This window comes from Prionailurus bengalensis, chromosome A2 (genome assembly GCF_016509475.1).
Source record: "Prionailurus bengalensis isolate Pbe53 chromosome A2, Fcat_Pben_1.1_paternal_pri, whole genome shotgun sequence".
In the NCBI taxonomy this organism is placed as follows: Eukaryota; Metazoa; Chordata; class Mammalia; order Carnivora; family Felidae; genus Prionailurus; species Prionailurus bengalensis.
In genome coordinates, this window is record NC_057348.1 from 126,738,260 (window position 1) to 126,757,489 (window position 19,230).

The 19,230-nt window shown below is 41.3% G+C and overlaps 1 protein-coding gene across 7 annotated transcripts in view; it reads right to left on the reverse strand.

Annotated features, from left to right (window-relative positions):
* ELMO1 (engulfment and cell motility 1) overlaps positions 1 to 19,230 on the reverse strand; it is a 536,725-nt gene that overhangs the window by 155,797 nt on the left and 361,698 nt on the right. For all 7 annotated transcript variants that reach the window (XR_006298577.1, XM_043589269.1, XM_043589266.1 and 4 more), the window contains one exon: positions 9,125 to 9,261. Coding sequence is in view for 6 of the 7 variants with exons in the window: in XM_043589269.1 (XP_043445204.1) it covers positions 9,125 to 9,261 (137 nt within the window). In the remaining variant the exon portion in view is untranslated. The remainder of the gene's footprint in view (positions 1 to 9,124; positions 9,262 to 19,230) is intronic.

Sequence of the window (19,230 nt, forward strand, 5' to 3'; positions counted from 1 at the left end):
AGCATCTGGCGTTGAATCAGCAGGTGAGGGTTTTAGTTTCTATTTGGTAAAATAAAAGTGGACTGCTTGACCCATCATTCACTGCTGCTCAGATATAAAAGCATGGTTTTGAAAACCCTGCATAGACATATAAGCAATTTAAATCAGCAGGCGAATTGTACACATTTAAATAATTAACTCTATTTTAAAACTTCTGACCCCTTAGATCTGGCATTTCTGCAGGAGATACTTAGAAATTTCACTTGGGATCTTCAACTTCTCCCGGCTCTTATACTGGAGTCTTAACAAACGGCTTCTGACACCACTCTCTTGTTCTGACTCCCTGTCTCATCTTATCTAGGGCATCTCTTTGCCTTCCATCCCTTGCCTCTTCCTAACCTCTGGCACCGTGAGTTGGCAAAAAGAGCATGTAAATGACAGTACCTTTACGATCTTCTGTTCTACCTTAGGAAACACATCCCTTTGTAGAACTGTGTTCTCAACTCCCATATTACATATAAACACTCACCTTCTTTGCAATTACAAGATAAATATTTTCTTTTAAATCAAGGAGGACTCATATTTCATGAGAGATTTGCATCTAATAGTACTCTTCTTAGCTGTCCAACTCTGATTCCTACCTGCCCTTTAATTTAAAATGCCTAAATCTCATTATGCCTTACTTAAAATGTAGGTAACTTCTTTTTAATTGGACATATACTAATAAAATGATTTCTGTGTCATTATCAAATCCCTAACACAATCCACAATGGAATATGGAATCCAGGTCATAGGAACCAGTTAACAATTCATTCAGCACCCCAAAGTGTAGTTAACAAAAGGGAGAGAAGTTTCAGAAGTCGTTGAGCAGAGTTACGTAGAGCAGTTAACTTAGAGTCACTATTATTTTCATGTTCAGAGATGATCTGCAGATGAACCAAGGGACTCATGTATCTTACTGCTGTCCAGTGGAAGAACCTATAAATTTTTTTGTCTCCTAATTAGCAAGTGTCAGTTTAGCACATGTTATACCTATAAAGAGACACTGACTCCAGGAAGACTGGAAACTAGGAGAACTCAAAGCTAGACCTTGTACCTAAAGGAACCTCTAAGATGTAGATTTACTATTGTCAGGCTTATCCAAAATTACTCACAGACTCAATCATGGTAATTATCATTTTTATAAATGCTCCAGTTAACGTTAAGAAAGAGAACATCAAGAAAGAAAAAACACATTAGCAATGTTTCAGCCAACTAAACCTAACAGTTGATTCTTGAACAAATTTTAAACAGTTTAACCATTTCTTAGGGAAATTACATAAACAAAGTCAACAAAATCTAACTCTTTCTGGATGACTCAGGATATAACCCCTTCAGAAGGAGATACCCTGGGCTATTAATGGCACGACCTGGGACAATCCCTAGAAATGGACCACTTTATGAACACTCTCACATTTCTCATAAAAGTCATACAGACCCTGTGCAGCTGGGACCACGAGGACAATATGGTGGGATGGGTATTCTATTACCTTAATCACTAAATCCACAGGAAAAGCTTGTTTTTTTTTTTTTTCTGGAAATGTCTGCTATTAGTGTTGCCATAACTATCCTTTTCCTTTTCAGAGGCATCTAGAAACACGTGTCACCTAGTGGTTGCTTCAGGCCAGACTGAGCCAAGTAGTTTATCTGCCCGATGTGGTCCAGAGAGCTCAGAGCCCGCCTAGGGGCAGTGATTTCCCATTCTCATCTCACAGATGAGCAATCTGGAGCTCACAGGGCTGAATCCCTTGCACAAGGCTATGCAGCTGGCTGGGGAGAGAATGACAAGTGTGCTGTGCCTCTGAGATTTGGCTAAGCTCCTCAGTCACTTGCAGGGTATCTGTGGGCAGGCTGGGGAGGGGCATCCCTTGTGATCAGAAACACACAGAGAGGACTTCCTCCTTGCTCAGGAATCTGTCCTCATTGCAGTCAACATCTCCTTTTGCAGCCAAACCAAAGTTCAATGGATTTTCACACAGAGGTATGGAAAAATCTGTATTTATAGGTATTTGAACAAACTACCTTGGAAAATCAAAGCAGGCCAACTATAGTACACAACCAAGTGCAAATGACTGTCAATTTAGGTTATGACTGTTGAGACCAGCACATGGTCCCATTTGTATGGGCCAATTTACAAAGCCAAGCTTTAAGGGCCTCATCTTCACTGTGATTTGGGGAAATATCATTGTTATTATTACTATTGTCATTATTGTTATTTTTGCTACTGCCAGTTTAAAGATGAGAAGGAATCTAGGCCTAAAGGACATTCTCAAGAACACACTGCCAGTGGGGAGCCACTTGGCCAGGATTGCCACCAGATACTCCAGCTGCATTCAGCCTTGGTTCTCTCCTCTCCAACCTTGCATTCTCAATGGGTCAGGGAATCGTGCCCCCAGAGGGAGAAATTTGGTTCTTGGAGGAGCAAAAAAATCTTACTTGGTCTCTTTCTCAGTCTTCCTGCTGCCTCTAGACAGCACAGTTCATATTGATGAGGACAGTAGAAGACATATCTTGATTACTGTCCAAATGGAAGTGGCAAATTCCATAAAAAAGAGTAACACTACCTTAAGTGAATAACTTAAAAGCATTCATTTAAGTGCGCGCACACACACACACACACACACACACACACACACTCTCAAAACCTTTTGCTACCTACCCACCAGGAAGCCTCAAAGGAAAAAATAAATCTATTCATATAATGCATTTGCTTCTACAGGAAGTACGATTTCCTTTGTGTCAAACCTTAAAGACCTTTGTGAAACACGAGAAGCTTTTTGAATAAATACTTGTAAATGGCCTAGACAGCTGAAAAATGGATAGCCTCCTTGTACATCAGGGCCCTTTAAAAGAATTCTCCTCTACTTAAATATTCATGTTTCAATTAAAACATACACCTACTTTATTAGCTAGCCCAGGCCTGGTTCAGATCAATAACAGCAGCCCTAGATAGAATTCTAATGAAGATAAACAACTCCGAGTCCTCCCCAGCTTCCCCTGGGCACGGATGCACAAAGCCTCCTTTCACAACTTGCTCCAAGATATTTTACAGTCACCTGCCTCATGCAAATGAGGGGATTCATGTTTATTCATGGCGAGAGTTACAGACCACCTTTCATTCCCTAGGCCAGCTTAGCTAACCAACAAGAGCGCTGTCTGCACCACTATGAAGTTGAGCTGGCCTAGGAAGGGGACTCCTGAATATATAATTGCCCCCTGAAAAGCATGCACAGAAAGTCAGTAAACTGGAAACAGTTCGGGGAGTGAACATACTTCCCTTTCTTATTCATGCCATCACTGCCTTTAAGCTTTCAAACAATCCCTTTTCTACACCACACCGTAATCCATTAGATGTGACTAGTTAGTGGCTATTTTCCATGGATAATCTTCCAGAGGACTTCCCAGGATGTTTCCTCTGTTGTGCTCTCCAATCCTTCCTAATTGAGATTTTCTCCCACTGACTCAGACGGAGCTCGTAGCCTAGCCAGGGGCAGCTGCGGCTTTGTCTGAAGGCCCTGGGTTCTCTCTGTGCACAGCCTCTCCTATTTTAAGGGGTGATTTCTCATCTGCAAGCCTGAGATCCTAACCTCTATCGCATGTGCTTTGCATATTATGCTGCTGGGTAAAGTTTTAAAATAGTGCTTTTGCTCTAGAGTGACTGCATTTTTCAAATCATTAATTTCTTCCATTTTGGCAATTTGAAAGCATGGCAAAGTCATTTGATCTCATTTTTAGTGCTGATTTGGATAACATCTAAAGTAACCCCAATGCCATGAACAAATATTTGGATGGTATCTAGAAGGTGCAGACATCCCCAGAGAGGTCTGGGCTGCTAGGTAATGGCTAGAGAGGCCTTAACTCTCTCCAGCTATTAAACACCTGATCTTTGTGAAACCTGAGTTTTAGCCTGCTGCTCACAGCCTGTCACATGGAAAACTAAGGGACCGAAATTGTTTCTGCCCAAATCCATGAGATTTTCAGTTTAAACCCTATTTCTGCCAAAGTTAAATGAACTTCATGCCATTCATTCCATTCAGAACTCAATCTGTGGCACATACACAGCTTCACTTTTCTCATTGTTTCCTTCTTTGTTTGTTTAACATAGTGGCCAAAAAAACCCATTTTCTTTTGAAAAGGACAATTTGTTCATTTCTCATAGACAGGATTTATCTTATTACATATCAAAAGAATACAACTGCATATGACATTTTACTTCCTTGAAGCATTTTTACATTTAATACTTCAATTTAGTATCATAGCACCACAAGAGAGGGCAATGGGATACTGGTATTCCTGCCTCCTCCCACCCCCTGGCCTTTTTATTTTCAGGCATAGAGCTCCTGAGTAGCACAACCAGGTCTTACAAACCAATGGGCATACTACTTCATCGATGTATACAATATGTACTAGTTGGTGATTTGTGTTACATGTATCCACTAATGGTCATTCCACAGATGTGATTCACCTTTAGCGATCAAATCCACCTTAATGAAAAATCTTCATGAGAGCTTTGGCCCCACCCCAAAGATGTAATTGTTATGTTGTGCAATTGGGCACTGGGATAACAGAAGTTTCAAAAGCCCTGCAGGTGATTCTAATGTTCAGGCAAGGCTGAAAAACACTGCTACACATAAATATCAATTTAGAAGTGTATTATACTCTTGTTAGAATTTTTAAAGTGGCATGGTCGGCAACAAATGCTTTAAATAAGATTCCCAGACCTGAACTACCCAAATCACTTATGTCTTCTTTCCTACTCTGCTTAAAAAAATGAGGGCTTCAATGAAATGATTATGGGGCACTTGTGTGCCGAGATATTCAGCTGCATTTTGAGCTCTTCTCTAATGCCCATAAAAATGAACAATGCATGCTCTAAAATATTGGTAACAAAAGGCAAAAACAGAATACAAACTCAATGGCCTGAATCAATGGATTATTCTGCAGGGACTGCTATATTAGGAAACTGAAAGAAAGTACTTTTCAAACCATAAATATTTTAATCACTCTCTAATTCTACTTCTTTCATATAAATAAAAAACATCCCATCTTCTGCTTCCCAAGTCTGGAGCAGCAAGAAGAGTGATGCTTTTCCAAACATTTGCTTCCAGCAGAAGCAGTAACCACTAAGCATGAGATATCTATAAACTAGTCTCCCAAGCAAGGTGGGTTGTAGGAGAAATTCCTGCATCTGCTGGAATCCGGTATTGTTTGTAAAATCAGAATTTTGGATTGAGGAATACTGCTTCTCCAGTAATGAGCTAAAGAAGGCAGATAGCTAAGTCCTTACAGAACTGGGAGTCACAGGTCGACAAGCAAATCCGCCATCCATGCCTCTGTTCAAAGTGGCAACAGTCTGAGATGGTGGCCAAGAAAGTTCAAAAGAAAGTGTGTCTCATGAAGGGCTCTTTTAAGATATTCGGAATTCGCATTTGGGGAATCTTTGGAAACAAGGAAAGCATTAAACCTACCAATAACCCCAAATCCATGTGTGTTCCTAAATTCAATAGCTTCTGCTACAAAATTAATAGCAAGAAGAAAAGTGAATTGATTAAAATTTCAGCCCTTCTCTCTTTTCCAACTTATTATTTGGCAAAGTAGAGCAGTGGTTGATAGACAAGCAGCAGGAAAAAAATCAGGAAGACACTGACCTAGAGGCCCTCATACAGAGCCCATCTTTTTTCACAAGGCTGGTAGAAGCAGAACAGAGACATAAAAGAAAAGGAACATAGTTAAATCTGTACTTGAGCAACCACTAGCAGAACTCTGACTGGTATTATGCTGGTCTACCAGCTAATAGAACAACAACAACAAAAAGCTCATCCGTCCATGTTTCAATATTTTAAATTGATATGCATAAATATGGATACAAATTTAATATACCTACAAATTAAACATATATTATGGTAGGCAGAAAAATATCCCCCTGCCCCACACTGATGTCCATGTTCCAATCCCTAGAATCTGTGAACATGTTACTTTACATGGCAAAGGGGAATTCAGGTTGCAGATGGAACTGAAGTTCCTAATCAGCTGACCTTAAAATAGGGAAGATTATCCTGGATTACCCAGGTGGTACAATGTAATCACAGGGGTCCATAAGAGTGAAAGATCCAAGCCAAAGAGGGATCAGAGTGATGAGGTGTGATGTGGGAAGGATAGGACCTGTGGTTGGCTGGCTTTGAAGATAAAAAGAGCAACCAGCCAAGGAATGCAGGTTGGCTTCTAGAACATGGAAAACACTAGATGGATTTCCCCCCCCCTCCCCGCCCCCAGAGCAGCCAGAAAGGAACACAGCTCTGCTGACTCCTTAATTTTAACCCATGAATCCCACTTCTGGCTTCTGTCCTATGGAACTATACATAAGATAGTACATTTGTATTGTTTAAACTATGAGGTCCATAGCAATTTGTTGCAGCAACCATAGAAAACTAGTACACACATGACAAAAGAGTACATTAACTGATACACTCTTCTGTTTACAAAACTAAGGCGTGTGTAACACTAAAAAGAAAAAAGCAACCATAGCAAAAACATTTAATATGGAAAATTTAGATCCCTGGTCATTTCCATCACTGGTATTCACTCTTGACCAATGGATATGTGTGCATAGGATGAGACCCTCTGGCTCTCAGGCTTCCAGCTGCCTACTCGCAGCCATAAACCGCCATCACTACTTGGCAGCACATATGTGACACTGAACATCTACGATCGGCAGATGATGCAAAAAGATGGCACTAGGGCCACGATGAAACACTATGCCCCAAACCTGCTGAAGACATCTTGCTGAAGACAGTTTTTACAGCCATATAAGTTAACTATAAAAAGTTGCAGAGTTGACACGTCAGGGACCTCACCCTGCACAGGCAGGATATCATTACCACTGACCCAAGCACATGGCCACAATGAACCACAGGGACCTGAGAGCCATGCTCACTTCCTAAAGACAGAGGCTTCTGGTCACCTTTGCCAACAATGTATTCTTGGGGCTCCATTTTGTAAACTACATGTTCTGTAGGATTTAAGCATCTAAGTGCTAACCGTCTTGAGTGATTCCTCTGCAGAAATTTGGTAATATTTTCCAAATATCTCATCTGTGCATATGTCAACAACAATAATATATACATCATTATCATTGACACAAATGCCAATTTCTGTAATTCAGAAGAAGCAGAGTGAATGAAATCCTCTCAGAAAGCAGACAGACAGGATGCCGGGGTCCAACTCTTGATTTTGGCTTAGGTCATTATCTAATGGTTCCTGAGATGGAGCCCTGTGTTGGGCTCTGCACCGACAGCATGGAGCCTGTTTGGGATTCTCTTTCTCCCTCTCTCTTTGCCCCTCTTCTGCTCCTGCTCTGTCCCCCTCTCAAAAATAAACTTAAAAAAAAAAGAAAAAGCAAGCAAGCAGACACCTGATGCCAGAACACAGGCCAGCCAGTGGATTCCCTTCTCCTGAAGGGACAGGTGGCCCATGAACATAGAAGCTGAAGACCAGATGGCTTTCAGAAACACTGTAGTACATGAAGAGTTGCTCTGATCCAGGGGCAGAGTAGCCTTGGCCATTTCAGAGACTTTTTAACTCTCTCTCTCTTTTTTTTTTTTTTTGGCTTGATTTGTACGAACGTCTCCCTGCTCCTTCATTCCTCTTTCCAGAGGATGATTTGTACCTGAATTGCCACGTCCCTCCTAATCAAGTGAAGTACACTCAAGAGGCTACAGAATTACTGGGTTTCTCTCCTTCACCTCCCTTCTTCAATCATACCTGTGCCTGTGCATCGCTGCTGAGACCCTTGGCAGCTCCAGTTGTAGCTTACGCATCAGGGCTCTCCATGTCACTGGGGCCTATTTCAATGGATCAAATAGATGGCCCAAGGTGACCAAGATAGAATGGCATTTGTCTGCTACAACTGCAGGTGAGATCATTATGCTGATGGGGACAGTCAGGTTAGAACATAACTGAGGCTCAGCAAAGAGTATCATTTCCTCTTCAGGGTTTCCTTTGTTTTCAACTGCTATCAGTTCCAGGTGCCACAAACCAGAAACATGGTGGTAAAGAAGGATGGGCTGTGAGTTCAGAGGAAAGGTGACAGGGAGGTAAAGACCAATAAGAACATGAAGCACAGTTGGAATTCTGACATTATATTATGCCCCAAGCACAAGCTATGAAGTCCCCATAGGATGATGGTGAGGTCAGACCCTTCGACTCTTAGCAACAACACTTACATGCCCAGTACCAGGTCAGCAGGTATGGGTGATGGAGCCAAGCAAACCCAGATCCATAAACAGTAGCAAATTAAAAGTACTGAAGACCTCTCCCAATATACCTGTCCTGAATACACCTGTCTCAACCATCAGTTATCATTAGCGATGTGATTACTGTTAACAAGGCCTTTATCTAAGGATAAAGATATTGTTTATTGTGAAAAGTTTACATGATACTTCTGCCTTCTCTAAGTTGGTCAACACTCTTCTTGGTACCCAACATTCACTCACAAACAGAAATGGGAAATTTACACTCTTATAGAAAACCAAAGAAGACGTCTGTTCAAAGAATCAAATGCTTTCTGCAAACTAAAAAAATGTTCCATATAAATTTACTAAACTCCCTGAAAGAGATTTTGCATTTTAGTAAAAACTCTTTTTGACACAGCAAAGGGCAGATTATCTCAACACATCCATAATCCACAAAGAAACCAAGTTACCTAGAAAGAGCCGCCTTCCTGATCTCATTCTTTCTCCAACAGCCACTGCACAAGGGGAGAGAGAGGCATCCAATGGGTGTTGCAATAACAAGGCATCTGGACTCATGCCGGAATAAGTTACTCTAGATAATATTTTTCAAGAAAGGGTCTCTGCTGGTGACTCCAGTTTAGTTAGTCAAAAGGAACAAAACTGCTCCAGGCTTATCCCTAGAGAGATGAGAACATCGCCAACACAAGCTTCCCATCTATACAGGTATGTCTTCCTTTTTTCATTTACAAGGCAACCTAAAAATCACAGTTGTCCCCATTCTCCTGATCTGCCTTCCACACACAGTTAAGGAACCGTACAAAGGTGAGGCTCCTTGGGAGACAAAGGAAGCTGCCTCTGCCTCAGATTCACCTTACCTTGTTGAAGTCTTCAGAAGTTGCCCTCATTTCCTTCCATGTCTTATTCAGGAGCTGGATACAGATGCAGAAAAACTCCTCAAAGGATCTGTCATGGGTGAAGAACATTGGGTGGAAGTCGTTGCAGGTCTCACTAGCTGGAAGAAAGAGAAGGGAAATAAGAGAAAGTTTGCAGAGTGAAATGAGAGAACACAGCCACATGTGGGTGTCCCAAAGAGAGATGATGGGAGGCACGTTTGGCTCAAGCCATGGTGGAAGTAAGGCATTTTGAAAAAGAAACCTAATGATAGTGTCCATGGGCAACTGTGAAGCTGAGGGTCAGACGGTCAGACCTATCCCAAGGGACATATTTTGACTGAAGGAAGTCAGCTCCGAACCCACCCTAAGACATGAACTTATAGCTTTTGTTCCAGGATCCCTGGTGTTGAATATGGGCTCTGTATCTGCCTTTTTGACGTTATAAAGATGATTCAAACTGCCTTCAGTCATAGCTCCATCACTCTTAATTTCTCCTTTCTCACCAGAATAACTGGCAGAGGATGAGCTTTCCCAAGCACACAATTAATTGCAATTTTGAAAATAGCATCCTCGATTATTTCTCCAGGGGGCTCTTTTCCCTCTTATGGCAGTAAGCAGGGGGACATTTAAGATGATATACCATCTGATGCCATTAACCATTTGTTTTACATTTCCAGACACAGATGGCTGGAGGTCAAAGCAACCCAAATGGCTCTGAAGGCCGTGAATGGTCCAGTCCTGGACCAAACCGTGAAATCAGCCAGACTGCCTTCCTGCCTCCCCGTTGCAGGGTTTCTGCACATCAGACCCAGTGCTCCGAGCTCGAGCTGTGCCTATTTCTCTCCTTCTTCCCAGAACAGTACCGCAGCCACTCCCTTCTTCCCTGCTAACTGTCAAGCTTACATTTTTGTAGTCCTTTTACATACATCTCATTTGATCTATACAATGCCTCTTATGGTTCATGCCTTATGGATGAGGACACTAGAAAGAGCCAGATTTTGTGATTCCCCCCAAAAACAGTACCATAAGTTTTTTTTAAAATATAAGCTGTTATGTATAGCGAAATAGTTCCTATTTTAATCAGAATCTCTTTAAATGCCAATTAGTCTTCAGGGTTCCAAATGGTAGAATTTCAAGCCCTAGAAGCCCGGGAGAGGAATGGCTGCAGGGCATGAACAGGGCTTACAGCAAAGACCTTCTGTACTTGTGGAAAGCCCTGTGCCTGCCATGTGGTTGATTCTGCTTGGAGAGAATCCTCTGGTGCAGGCCCAGCAATTGAACCCTAATCAAACCTAAGCAAACACACTCTGCCCTGGCAAGGCCACAAGCTCTTATGTCCCAAGCTCCTCTATCTTAGTGGATTCCAGACCTCTATAAGGGTAGATATAAAGCTACACAGAGGCTATTTTATTCCAGACAAGGTAAGGGCACAGGCTAGCAGCAACTTGTAGTCATGTAGAAAAGGTTTGGGTCTGAGGGCAGAAGAAGATGTGGGTTTAAGTCCAGCCCATGCCAATCAGGAGCAAGCCACTTCCTGAGCCTCAATTTTCTTTTCTTTTCTTTTTAATGTTTATTTATTTATTTTGAGAGAGAAAGAGAGAGAACTCTCGGCAAGCAGGGGAGGGGCAGAGAGAGAGGGAGAAAGAGAGTTCTAAGCAGGCTTCCGAGCCGTCAGCGTGGAGCCCAATTCAGGGCTCCATCTCACCAACCGTGAGTGAGGTCATGACCTGAGCTGAGATCAAGTGTCTGAGGCTTACCCAACTGAGCCACCCAGGCACCCCATGAGCCTTGATTTTCTTAACTAAAAAAATGGAAATGAAATCTCCTTGTCCTTCTCCACCGGTTTCAGAGAGATCAAATGACATGACTCATGGGCAAGTGCTTTGAAAGGATAGAAGTTGTCACCAACATGGAGCAAGGTGGTGGTGATGATAAAGAATGTTGTGCCAGCATATCATTTCCAGGAACATGGGTTGTTCTTTGATTTCCCCCCAGCTCCTAGTCAAGCCTGTTCACATCTGAGAAATCAGCAGCAAGAACATATGTCACCCCAACCCCCAGCCTGTGTTACTGGCAGAAAAATGGCAAAAGTGAAGTTCTGACCTGGGACACAAAGCTATTTAAAGAACTTGGAATGTAAACACAGGTGGATTGTGTGTTTGTTGCCCTGGGCAATGAGCTGTCAGTCTCACTTTCCCAAGCACTGAAGCCAATGGAATTTACAAGTCCACAGAAGCACTCTAAAATACTACTGCCATCCAAGTACTCATTATTAATCACATTATCACAGTATCTTTTGGACCCAGTGCGATTATGTGTGTACTTTATGCCCTAGTTAAAGTTTTTATGGGATTACTGAAGCTGAGATAACCAAACAAAACTGAGACCAACAAACCCTACACTTGCTTAGGTGAAGAGGGAGGGAAGGAACGTCATTAATAATAAAGAATATTTATTGGGTGCATATAATGCACCGGGAGCTCTACTGGTATTCCCCTCCCAACAACCTGGTAGGTAGGCATGATGGTTATCCTCATTTTATATATAAGGAAGGTAAATCTTGGAGAAATTACACCTTCCATCATGAGTTTTCTTTAGGTGGCCCTAAATGAGCATTTGAAACCTGCAGTTTAGTTGACCCAGCAGGCTTCCTGCATTAGTTGACAAGAGCTCAGGACACTTCCTTATGACTGCTGCTTTGAAAATTAACTTCTCCACCCACTCTCCCAGATCTTCTTGCACTGCTCCTTCAACAGAAACCAGGATCCTGACCCCCCAGTCCAGTGGGACTCACAGCAAGTGTACAGCCAGCACCTGCTGATGGACAACATCTAGCAATGTGACAGTACCAACAACAGCCACTGCCAGACAACAGCCATACCACTGCCACAGCCATATGTCAGGCACTAGGTCTACATTGTTGTTAGTTGCTACAACAAGCACATGAGGAAGATATTATCAATTTCTTTTTTCTTTAAATTAGAAATAGAGTTAGATGGATGGGGAAGAGAAAAAAGAAAGAAAGAGTTAGAAAGGTTAGGTGACTTGTCCAAGGTCACAGGTCACAAGGCTTGCAAGTGGTGGAGCTGGGATTCCAACTGCCATAATCAAAGCCCATCATTGTCTGTTGTTCTCATTTTCTCATTCTGTTTCCCAATTAACTCTTCCTCTATTGTGCCTCCCCCAGCAATACAAATATTAAAGTACTGCTTTTATATCCAGAGAAGATATTTATGAAGTAAAATCTTACAAGTAGCATCACCTTAACTATTAATGCTTAGAGTATATTTAGAGTCTAGGATTCCTCTGCTTTCTTCCTACTAGTCCTGATCCAAGTAGAGTTGGATTCAAATCACTGGGTCACACTCCTCTTCTAGATCTTACCTTTCTTTTCCCTCGGTCAGGTCAAGCTGCACTCCTGACAAGTCTTTTTTTTAAAAATTTTTTTAATGTTTATTTTTGAGACAGAGTATGAGCAGGGAGGGGCAGAGAGGGAGAAATAGAATCTGAAGCAGGCTCCAGGCTCTGAGCTGTCAGCACAGAGCCCGACATGGGGCTCAAACCCATGAACGGTGAGATCATGACCGGAGTCGAAGTCAGACGCTCAATTGACTGAGCCACTCAGGTGCCCCCTGACAACTCTCTTGAATACACGACATAGTCTACCTGGTTCTAGCTTTTAGTCAACCAACTCTTTCATCTTCTCAAGATATTCTCAGCCTCTGGAACACACCAAGTTTCCCCTAGATAGTCAGTCCCTGGGGAAGAGTCACAGTGGATGAATTTATTTGACCTACTTCAAGAAATTAACAGGTTGGGTTCCATGTTAACAAACCCCAAATTTGTTCATTGCAACAATGCACCCACCTAAAAAAAAGTACAATTTCTAGTCTCTCTTAAGAGTGACCATTATGTCCCAATCACAACCAATGATAGATACAGGGAAAGTGCTGGGTAGATTTTCCAGGAAAGACCTTTACAAGAGGAAGGACACTTGACTGGCTTGTTCATTTTTCCTCTGCCTTCACACCTCAACTTCTTCAGGTTCAGAACACAACTTCATGTCCAGCACAAAAATGAAGGCTATGCCTTAGAGTAGACAATTAGAAGGAGCACCTGATGGCACTGTGGAATCACCATATCAATCCTGAATTGAACTCCTAAGGAATTCCTTGTATATGATTTGTTTAAGTCACTGTTTCCAGGCTTTCTATTACTCTTAGACACATGAAATTACTGATGTGGGAACCTAAACTCATGCAAGCACACGGATATTAGCATAAGAGAACACATGCTCAAGATTACCAGAGGCTGGGGAGAAAGGAGAAAGTAAGAATGAGGAGGCAGGATGGTATAATGGTTACAGTCAAACAGAACTACATTCAAAGAACAGATTTGATGCTCCCTAGCATACTATGTAGCCTCAGACAACGAAACTCCCTGAATATGTAAAATATATGACCTTGTAAGATTTATAACCATCAAATTAGATTATGTTTATAAAATATGTGATAAGATACCTAGCACATAGATAGGTTTAGTAAACAAAGGCTATTAAATATTATTTTTGTCATCATTATCATTGCACTATATGGCTTCTTAAAGACTTTAACATTTCTAGGAGATAAGGAAGGGAAGAAGAAAAATCTGGTGAATGGTCTTTGGGATCCTATTGATAGGGAGGGGTTGGGGCCAACCAATCATTCTTGTTGATTAGGTCAAAATCAAGTGGGAAGTTCAGATCCTAAAGCTGAAATGTCACATGCTGAGTGTATATGCACCCATCAACACTGGCCAATCAACACTGTCTCCAGAGAAAAATAGCACCTGACTCTTTCCCACTGGGTTGTATTATGAAAAGAATATAAATTTCAGAATCAGGTAAGCACTGATTTGAATTCTCATTAGGGTTGGTGATACAAGCATCTCTCTCCTTGGCTTCCTCATCAGTAAGATAAACATGCTACTAGTTACCTCCTAGGGCTATAGAGGGTGAAGTGTCTGGCAGAGGCTGGGCCTTGACACACAGTAATTCTAAGTTTCCATCCTCTACTTCAAACCTCCAAATAATATGCAAGTCTCATAGGTTCTTTTAAGCTGGTAATATAAAAAATGCTGCTAATGTTCATTAAATAGTACAGGAGGGGTGCCTGGGTGGCTCAGAGGTTAAAAGCCCTGCTCTTGATTTAGGCTCAGGTCATGATCTTGTGATTCATGGGTTCAAGCCCAATATGAGGCTCAGCACTGACAGCGTTGAGCCTGCTTGGGATTGTTTCTCTCCCTCTCTCTGACCCTCCTCCCCCCACCTCAAAAATAAATAAATAAACATTAAAAAGAAAAAAAAACAAGTACAGGAAACAGTGAGATTGTCCCCAGGCAGAGGGCTACACCCCTGAAGTCAATGCATTAGGGCACAATTCCCTCTCCATTCCAGCGAGGGAGGAAGGAAGAGGCAAGTGGTGGAGGCTGGGTGAATGGAAGCCACACAGTAAGGATCCTGGGGAAAGTACTCTATTTTATTCTTTTGTGTTTTGAAACCACAGGCCTAAGTGACTAAAGAACACTGAGACAAGACAGCCATTGCTAACAGCAGGATCAAGTTAGCATCAGAACACATTCCCTGCAGGAGTGATTCTCCAGACTGACTAGCAGTCATGTCTGTGCTCCTAGTTAGGAATGGCAGCACTGGAAAACACAACTTAAATGGATATATCATGGGGGGAATAAAGGGGATTCGAAGAGCATAAATAGAAGAAGGGCACTTGCCAGCAATTACCTAAAGTTATGTGCTGGCCAGGGGTGCCTGGGTGGCTCAGTTGGTTAAGTGTCCAACTTTGGCTCAGGTCATGATCTCGTGGTCCATGAATTCAAGCCCCGTGTCAGGCTCTGTGCTGACAGCTCAGAGCCTGAAACCTGCTTCTGATTCTGTTTCCCTCTCTCTCTGCCCCTCCCCCACTCATGCTCTGTCTCTCAAAAATAAATAAAAACATTAAAAAATTTTTTTAAAGTTATGTGCTGGCTATTGTTGTAAGAGTTTTACTTGTCCTAACTCTGACTCCTCAATAACAACAAGGTCACTGTTATCACCCATATTTCACAGAGGAGAAAAGTGAGAGCAGTGAAATTAAGTAACTTGCAGTGACAGGGCTTAGAATCAAACCCAGCATTCTCTCACCAGAGACAGTGTTTGCATCCTCCACAAGAAGACACGGGCTTGTCATCATCTAATACTTATTTTTTTTTAATTTTTAATGTATATTTATTTTTGAAAGAGAGACAGTGCAAGCAGGGGAGCGGCATAGAGAGGGGGACAGAGGACCCGAAGTGGGCTCTGCGCTAACAGCAACAAGCCTGATGTGGGGTTTGAACTCACAAACTTTGAGACCATGACCTTAGCCAAAGTCGGATGCTCAACCAACAGAGCCACCCAGGCGCCCCCATCCTACACCCCTTGAAAAGACTCATCCCTTGCAGTGAGGAATGGGCAAACAGCTCTCAACTATAAAATAAATAAGGCTAGGGGATGCAACGTACATCATAGGGCATACAGTTAATAGTATGTCACAACTTTGTATGGTGACAGATGGTAGCTAGATTTATCACAGTGATCACTTTGCAATGTGTATAAATGTTGAATCACTACGTTGTACATCTGAAATTAATATAATATTGTGTGTGTCAACTGCACTTCAATAAAAATAAATCAAAAACAATTTGTTCCTTGACATGTCATACAGGGAACGAGGAAAAGATTCTGATGTATTTTGGGATTCATGACTCCTTGTTTAAGGGTATTCCAGTATGAGAGGTAAGGATAAAGCATTAAGTATTCATATGTTTTTCTTCTAAAATGTTCAAATTGCAGATATTCAAGACCGAGGATTATCAGGCAGGAAAAACCCATCCAGGTTGCCTGATCTGCTTTCCTTTCTTGTCATTAAGAGCAGTGAGAAAGGCACATCGGGTTGCCCAGAGTTCACCAAGGCAGAAAGGGGGTGAAGACGCTGGGAGCAGACCTAGGTTCCAATCCTGGTTTCTTCACTGTTGCTGAGTCACCTGGGCAAGTCATTTCACCTGGCCATACCTCAGTCTTTTTATCTGTTCACCGGGGCAACAACGGTATAAACTCCATTAGTTTGCTGTGAGGATTCAGTGGAAACAGTGACTAAAGAGGCAAGGTCAGTGCAGGGGTGAACCAAAAGAACGATGATGCTTATCGGATATCACGTGGACCCTGGGCCAGGCCATCCCACTGAGAAGTGGGGGCTTGCATCAGCATATAGGGATGGCCTGAGTCTCCAGAATAGAGTTCTTCATTCAGAGATTTAAACAAACAAACAAACAAAACACAGAGGGTGAGGCTTATTCTGTTGTTCTTTTAAATAAAAACACTAAAGAAAAAAATATTTAGCTACTAGGCAATGCTTTTATAAATGAAATTTAGAGGGAAACTTTCAATGGGCCAAAAATAGTAAGACTTTTTAAAAACCAAATTGTTTTCAAGCACACTATTTTTAACACAATGAGATTCTACTTTGTAAAAAAGAATCAACTTAATGGTCTTTTAACTCTGGAATATTAAGGTATTTTCAGGGCTGAGGGTAAAATGGGTTCTTATTAATTCGCTGACATCTAATTCACTTATAAATAGGCCAGCTTTGACAGCAGCTATAATCCATGCACGTAAGTTTTAAAAATAAAAATAAGAATGCTGTACACACTTTTGTCACACTTTGCCTTTCAAAGTAGATTTGTTCCTATTTTCCGCTGGATAATGTGAGATGAGGTGCGTATTGTCACTGGAGTGTCAGAGGTCAAGGGCTACCACTGAACAGGAAGTAAACAATGAAGATGAGTACAGAGGATGGGTTTTAGTGCTACTTGTAACCTCCAGAAGGTCATGTTAGCTCCCTGGGTTCCACAGTTTTTACCTGTGAATGAAATGGGCTGGTAAAATTCCTGCCAAGTCTAAAATTCTAAAACTACACGTACACTCACACACACACACACACACACACACACACACACACACACCAGATAATGTATTTTCAACTCCCTAATGCCCAACAACAATTATACACCTTGCAGACTGCACCTGCACTGAACTTACAATTATTTCCTAAATTATTATTTCCTTGAATGACAGGATGGCTACACATTTCATTTAGGGTGTTAAAGCATCAAAATTACATTTGCTAGGCTTCGGAAATGTTTGATGAGCTAGTACTTAACTCTTTTTTCATAAGAAAATTGTTAGATGTTTTTATACCCTTTCAGACCTATTAATATCACCTAATGCAGACCATTACATAAGAAAATTACCTGACTGAAGATAGAATGGCAAGACAACACAGGCAAATGCACAAAATTTCTGCTATTTCATAGGAGTTTTGTAAGATAAATATAATTTTTGAGATGCCAAAAAGCTCTGTTCCATGCTCTCTATGACCCTTGTTATGTGGATCCATTTGCGGGTACTAGAGGGACACAGATTCGGGAAGCACTAGGCAAATTCTGATTATTTTTACCAAAAAAGAAATAAGCTCTGGCTTAACACAAAATGCATTTTGTTTTAAAATTGTGAGCTGCAGGAAGAAAGGGATAAATCATATACACACAAAAGCGTTTAATACCTCAAAACTGCCAGAGCAGTTATACAATCTTACTCTGCAGCATGAAAATTCAAATCAGACCTATTTGTGGCTCTAGGGTCAGTCTAGATAATATATTTATGAATTCTCAGGTGCAAATGTATACTTCTACCTTTATACCTTTGTAGAAATTCTTACCCTTGTAGCCTTTGAGTTTTCTATTTTTAGACCTGGTATTCTGTAATGGCTTGGTTTTGGGGCTTTGGTACTGTGTGGGAAGATGTTGAAAGTTCAGAACCTTTTGTAGGAGGGAGAAGTGAACAAAGGAGAGTAAGGGCAAAGAATTTGAAGTTCCCCAACTGCTGCTGAGTTCCACCAATATAGAAGCTAACACCCCCCCTATTTCAGGACAGGGGATCAGAGGCTTGAAACCCGCTCAGCTCTTTCCAGCTCCTGAAGCCTGGTTTAACAGAACTCTAGATATTCTTTTCTCTCCTCTATCATGCCTAAAAATAGTATGAAATCCACACTGTAGCTAATCCAATGCTTCATTGTTCATTTTCCCTATGGGCTTTTTTTAAGGACATGGAGAGAGGAAAAAAAAAATAACTGACTGTAGTGTTAGGGCTGAAAATCAGACTCTAGCACCAAAAGGCGGCCAATTCAGCAAGAAGGACCCAAGTCCTTCCAGGCAACGCAGTGTGTGGTAATAAAAGAGCAGAAATTCTGGAGCGAGGTTGGCCGGTGCAAAACTTGGTGTCACTGCTTAATAGTAACATGACCTTGATCAACTTCTACTACCTCTGAACCCCAATTTCCTCATTATAAGAAAGACAATGCCTCCTATCTCATCAGATTTTTGCAAGAATTAAATGTAGAGTGATACATGATTCATATATTAACTGGGATAAAATGAGCACTTAATGAATGCCAGTTGTTACCAGATTTAATAGCAAAATAATTATTATTGTATGTAGCTAAAATGACCAATTTGGAGAAATTATACTTTCAGATGCAAAGACATTATAAAGCTACAGTAATTAAAACAGCTTGATGTTAGTCTATGGATGGAAAAACAGAAAAATGGAATAGAACAGTGAGTTCAGATACAGGCCTGTATATACAGACACTAGATTTATGAAAAAGGGGACACTGTAGTGGATTTTCAAAAGCTTTTGCTGGACCAATTGTATATGCATCTGGAAAAAAAAATTATGATTCCCTACCTCACACTATCTACAACAATCAACTCTAAGTGGATTACAGTTCTGAATGTGAAAGGAAAGACAATGAATCTTCTACATAATATAAAATACATTCATGACCTTGAGGTGACCAAAGTTTTCTTAAACTGGACCAAAAAATCATTAATCTGAATGAAAATGTTTGATTGGATTATATTAAAACCAAGGACTTCTATTTATCAAAAGATATAGTAGGATGGCAACCACAGGAGAACATTTTCAACATTATCTAACAAAGACCTGGTATCCATGA